Source organism: Austrofundulus limnaeus, unplaced genomic scaffold (genome assembly GCF_001266775.1).
Source record: "Austrofundulus limnaeus strain Quisiro unplaced genomic scaffold, Austrofundulus_limnaeus-1.0 Scaffold57, whole genome shotgun sequence".
Classification (NCBI taxonomy): Eukaryota; Metazoa; Chordata; class Actinopteri; order Cyprinodontiformes; family Rivulidae; genus Austrofundulus; species Austrofundulus limnaeus.
In genome coordinates, this window is record NW_013952459.1 from 785092 (window position 1) to 791572 (window position 6481).

The 6481-nt window shown below is 40.3% G+C and overlaps 1 protein-coding gene across 4 annotated transcripts in view; it reads right to left on the minus strand.

Annotated features, from left to right (window-relative positions):
- Positions 1–6481, minus strand: part of znf462 (zinc finger protein 462) — a 50868-nt gene that overhangs the window by 5673 nt on the left and 38714 nt on the right. For 3 of the 4 annotated variants that reach the window (XM_014009358.1, XM_014009359.1, XM_014009360.1), the window contains 3 exons: positions 3521–3936; positions 1122–1240; positions 408–605 (listed from right to left, as the gene is read on the minus strand). In XM_014009358.1, coding sequence (XP_013864812.1) covers positions 408–605; positions 1122–1240; positions 3521–3936 — 733 coding nt within the window. The remainder of the gene's footprint in view (positions 1–407; positions 606–1121; positions 1241–3520; positions 3937–6481) is intronic. The other variant, XM_014009361.1, reaches the window with a different exon arrangement.

The window sequence follows — 6481 nt, forward strand, 5'->3', positions numbered from 1 at the left end:
GTTTGGAGGTCTTCATATTCTCCTGAAGGTTGCGTGGAATCCTGTCTGTGTTTCCTGTCTGCTTTCAGGAAAGCCCAGTCAGGATAACTGCACTGCTCCAGGGCATGTCGATTTCTCTTTCTCCCTGGCTCCTGGGTTTGTAGGGACACTGTCTGCTCTGTGGTACAGAGTCCTGATCACTCCTAACTTGTGTTCCAGTGGGTGGTGGGAGTCAAAACGCAAATATTGGTCTGTGTGGGTGGGCTTACGATATACGCCAGTTTCCAACCGTCCTCCATTCGAGGAGGACGTTTTTTTTTTTTAAATTTCCTCAGAAATTTAGCAACATGGACCTAAAAAGCAGGTTTTTCACAATTCACTCTGCCATTCTTGGATCTCATCTTTTAAAGTTACTGATGATCTCTTACCATCTGGAGCCAGATGTGTGTGCTCTGTGCCGGCAGCCATTCGAGGGGTCCTGGCGGCGGCGTGTGCGGCCTGCGTCGCTGCGCGGAGTTTGGACAGCGTCAAGGCCTCGCCGTGGTCCCTCAGAGAATGCTCCTTCAGCTGGCTGATGGTCATGGTGGAGAAGGAGCAGGACAAGCACCTGTACGTGTGCTGCTCGCCTGAACGGGGAGGACATATTTTTTTATAGGGATACAAATCATTTTAACATAAATAAAAACCGAGCATATGATGAGGACTAGCAATAGATGTCGATAGAAACGACTGAACTGTAAAACTAGTCAGGTGAGCCATTTTTACCAACCGGTCACATCTTATTCAAATACAAATTAGAGCTAATTTTACCGCTGTGAGGTTTGAAGGCACCCGTGAGAGATTTAAAGCATTTTCTTACTGTTTCCTTTCTCTGTGTTTGCTTTAGCTGCAATAAAGCAAGCAACATTCTGAAGAGTGGGGCTGTTACATCCAAATCTGATCTGACTGTGACATGGCCTTACGTAGGTCAAGTTCTTTCTTTTTGAGGCTTTTTCTTTTTTCTTGGAAAGAACATCTTGTTCAGAGCACGACAGTTCCTACGTCTTCATGCACAGATGACAAATGTGAAGTTGCTGTTCATGCCTCATGGATACAGCTGTAACTTAAAGTAACTGTGCGTGTGTGCGTGCGTTTGGAGATACCTGTGTGAGCCTTATGCAGGTGGCTCTTCAAACGACTCAAGTAAGCAGATTTAAAGGGACAGAGCTTGCACTTGAAGGGCTTGTGGTGACCGTGGTGGGACTGCACGTGTCTGTCCAGGCTGTTATGACACAAAACATGACGAAGATTAAAGCCGAGCATTCCTTGGAAGAATCATCACCTGCTGCCTTTCGAGCCAGGGTTTTAAAATAGGATGAGATGCCATGCTCAGAGTATGGGTTCTGAATGACTCTCAGTTACTACCGCATCAAATTAGAGCTATTTGTAAAACCTGGGTTGTGGCCAGTTTTGTGTTAACTAATATTTAGCTGTGATGGCAATTATGAATTGGATTGATGCTAAAAGCTAATCAGCTGTAGATGTACATCCAAGGAATACTTTTATTAAGTTTCATTGAACTCTGTTAAGTGATTCATGAAATATTTTGTTAACAGACATGGCTGATGATAAGAGTTAACGCTACGGTTTTAAGCAAAGATTTCATGTAATGAGAAGCACTTTGAATATGTGCTGTACATGACTCTGTGCTACATACCAAACCCAATTTTAACTCAATATCTGTAAAAGTAACTGAACTACAGACTTTTGTGTGTTTCCTAGGATCAGTTGGCTGTGGTGGACAACTTGAATTGAAGTGGCTCCAAAAGTTAATCAGTTGTAGTTGCGCATCAAATGAATATCATCTGAAAGTTTCATTCAAATTTGTCCAGTGATTTATGTGATATTTTGCTAACAGACAGACAAGGGTGAAAACATTATTGTCCACCTTAGATTTTTGGCTGCAGGAGATTAAAACTAAATCCAAAAAGTGGGTGGAGGGGATCAGATTAGAAGATAAGAGACATAAAAAAAGTGTTTCTGTCACGGTTCACACATTTTTAAAGACTTCATTATGAGTAATAGAGTGAACTCATCTACCCACAATCCCCTGCAGGGAATACGTGTGTTCGTGCCTGCAGGAACGCTCGCTGTTTTTTTTTTTTTTTTTAATGCCAGCCTCTGAGGTGGCATGGGGAATGCTGCTTCTTTCTGGGTCAGGGCCCATACAGTACAGAGAGATTACACCTGGGAGCTCAGACGAGATGAGGATTCTCTGTTTCCACCGTGCGCTCACTTCGCGCCGCTGTGGAGGATCAAACAAATCACACGACCAAAACGTCCGTCCGGCTGGTCCGTTTGTCTTTTTCTCCCGGCAGGCGGGAAATCTCCAAGAAGATTGAAAATTCAGAGGGATTGAGATTGGGTAAACAGGATGAGGTGTAAAACGGAGCTCGGAACAAAACAAGTTCAAACAGCCAGGTGATCTGAAGACCAGATGGAGGCGCGAGTGCGAGGATAGAAATTCGAGCTACATGTCGGACTTGTTTGGGTGGTCTTATTCGTTTTTAATCACCTGCTGCTGATGGCAAAACAGCAATACTGTTTTTAATCTCGTCTCTTTGTGTGTAAATATCTAATAATAAAACTCTCAAGAAGTATTTATAGGATGTAACATTTGGTCTCAGCACAATTCAAGATGGCTTCCACAGCACTGAGACCTGCAAAATATAAAGAAATGACTGTAAATCAGTCAAATTTATAGATAGTGTGCTAAAACTTGGTGTGGTAGTAGCTGAGATTCATTCTTAACTTAAACTCCAAGAGCTAACTGATTATGTAATATCTGCCGTTAACTACTGAAGTAGAGTCTGTTAGTACAACATCCCATGAACAACTAGGCATATTTTAATAAAACCATTAGAAAGCAGATTAACCTTTGGAGTCACAATGTAAGGCCCTGTCACACTAGAAACTTATGAGAACTTACGAAAAATTTAAAGACATCTACGTTGAAGATGGAATTGAAAAAAAAATCAACCGGAAGCTCCTATTAGACCTGCACATTCTGTAATTCTAGCAAATTGATCAAATATACAACTTTTATTAGCAATTTAGACATAAAAATGTTTCATAAGTTGGTATAAGTTGTCTAGAGTGACAGGACCTGTAGGCTGGAACTTGTCTAATCTCACAGATTTTGAGTTAGAATTAGGTGTAGGAGTAACTGAGAGTCATCCTCAACACATAGTCAGAGCTAACACATCTCATATGAGACAAAAAAAATAATTTAAAAGATTTGATCAAAAAAGCCGTAACATTTTTTTCATTACTAGATGATCTTAGTTGAAATGAAAGACGGTGGGTGATGTGCATTATTAACGGATCAAACAAATCTTTAAACACAACTAAAAACTGCAACTATAAACACATGACAGTCTTCAGGTGTGAGTACACACCGTGTTTCATTTAAAGCTAAAGAATCTCACAAACTCAGATGTTCAGGACTCTCAGGACCTGGACGGTCAGAACAGACTGATGCTCGGTGTTCTTCTGCACTCACTTGTGTCTGAAGGGTGAGACGAACTGGCAGTACTGGCAGCTGTATTTATCCTCGCGGGTGAACAGAGCCATGGCCGAGTGGCTCCTCTCGTGGGACCTCAGCCCCTGCATGGACATGAAGACCCGGTCGCACTGGGCGCACGGGTGGCCTCCCGCCGCTAACCGCTGACTCAGCTGGCCCTCCAACACCACGGCTCTGGCTGCGGCCACGAGGGCCGCCGATCGTCCCTCCACGGCGTCCGTGTCGGGATCCAGAGCCTCCAACTTGACGTCGTCCATCCCGTCGCCACCGGAAGCTGATGACGAAGCTGCGGCGGGGGTCTCCACGCCGTTGGCTTCGGCTGCTTCATCCTCCTCCAGGTCGCCGTTCGTCAGGCTCTTTGAAGGCGGAGTCAGGAGGACCTCACTTCCTTCCTGCTGCAAAACCAAAAACAAGTCTTAGATTTAGCACCATTTTGTTCACATGTTCACACTGGCTGTAAGCTGTTCTCCATCTGTAGTTCTAAAACGCTCTGTGGAGTTTTTCCCCCCAATAATGGTACAATTCACCAAGAATGATTTCTTTATTATATGTCTTATTATTATATGGTGTTGAAATGTGTTTTGTGATTGGTTTGGAGTCTGTCATCAACAGCACATTTTTTTCTGTTAATAAAGTAAAGAGACATGCAACACAATTAGCTTTCTGACGCCTCCGGTTCAGAGCAAACATCGACTGTGAAGCTTTAGTTGGACTTTTTTCCTCACTTGGTTCACGTGACTGTTTTACAGGGGAGATCAACTCATAAACACCAGGCTGCGTAAGCTTACATCCTCGCTTAAAATGCTTCTGTTTCCTAAAAAGGTTTCATCACCAAGCCATTTCTTCTAACTAAATAACCAGCTTTGCAATTTTCCACACTGTTTACCAAAAACAAGACAAGTTAACTCCCAAATAAAGCCTCTCCATCTACTGCTACCCCCACCTCATCTGCTGCAGAGCAGGCCAGTCGCTCAGGCCCATCACTAGCAGACAGACAATCACCATGACTTCTTTTTATTGCCTGAAGGAAACTCATTCTTTCTGTGGAAGGACCTGACCCTGCACTCCATGCAGCCATAAATAAGATGTGGCATCTGCAGACCCAACCTTGCCATCCAGTTCTTGAATTCTCTTTCAGAACACTCTTCGTGCATCACGATAAAAATAAAAAAAACAGTGCAATTTCTAAATTAAAACAAAACAGAAACAAAAACAAAAACAAACAAAAAAAAACCCACTTCTTATTCTATTCACTGGTTATTTTCTTGTTGAGCAGAAAATAAATAGACCAGCTGAAATAGAGCTACTCATTTTGCAGCAATAAAGGTGACTCCTCCTTTGGTCAGAGTTGACAACCCATCTACCAAGAAAATGTAAAACTCCAATAAACAGACCACTAAAGCACCCGGAGAATGAAACAGAAAACACAGACCCACCAAGAGCGCAGAACAAAACTTGGTAAAACTGAACAGAACACTAAACTGTAACTTTTAATAAGGTCATGTACACAGTGTACTCCTATTTAAGTGAAAATGTTTGACCTATGATCAGAAAGAAGCTTATGAATGTTGAACTTCATTTCAAAGAACAGAATGAGGAAATTTTATTCATGCAGCTCCTGTCAACCTGGCTGACTGAGAACAATTATATATAATAAACTTCGTCTACAGAACAATACTTGTTAAATTACATTTTTCTTGAGATTCTTTTGGACAACCAAAATGTTTTGCGGACAACCAGGTTTTGTAAACAGGTTGTCTGTTGGAAAACCTGAAAAATTTCCTTATGTCCACCTCTGCTAACTATACATTCACATGAAGTCACATTTCAGCAGAGTCTAATTTGATTTTTTGCAATGTTCATGATTTTAAAATTAAACTCTCCGCACGTCTGTTTGCACAGTTTAAGGTCATTTTTTTCAGTTTGTCATTGCGATTACCGACGTTGATGAAACAGGAAGTGATGTAATGTGTGCAACATGTGGACTTCCATACTCACTAAACAGAACTGAGAAAAACATCTTCATAATCTGTTTAATTCTTTATGAAGCCACTCTGACATCTGTGCTGCAGGCTTTTTCTTCAGGAACTGTGTGACTGTTGGGTGTTTTTATGTAATCAGATTCAAGTAGGTTTTTTTTCTAAAACTGGATCTGTGTGAGTAAAACTGTAATTAATTAGTTTTTCTCATTTATATAAGAAACTCCCCAACTTTCTACTCTTCAAGCAAAGCTATCCTACAGTCTGTTTCTTTGCATTAAAACAAGAACAGGAATGATATGAGAATGTTTAATATTCTTATTGGACTGCAGGCTGAAAAACAAGGTGCTTTTATAAACATTCATTTCATTTTTTAATAGTTTATACAGTTTTTGTACAAAAAACCCATTTTTGGTTTGATACAAAAGCTAACTGCTGCATCACCACAACTCACCTTTCACAAACATTTTATCTTTTTTTTCAGAAACAAAAAATGAATAATAATTTAATTTATTAAAAATAAAATCTAAATATGAGGTCAATTTTATCACAAAATTACAGCTTTATTTGTTTTTGTCATCGTAAAACATTTTTCTGGTATAATTTAGCCTTTTGATTCTTGACATGACATGAATGACCCTGTTATCTGAATAAATCAACATGTGTCTATGTATACAGTGTGTGTATATACAGCGGGTAAAATAAGTATTGAACACGTCAACATTTTTCTCAGTAAATATATTACTAGAGGTGCTAATGATATGAAATTTTCACCAGATGTCGGTAACAACCCAAGTGATCCATATATACAAATAAATCAAACCATAAATGTCCAGAAATGAAGTTATTTGTAATAATGTGGAATGGCACACACACATATACATACATACATGCATACATACATACATACATACACATACATACATACATACATACATGCATACATACATACATACATACA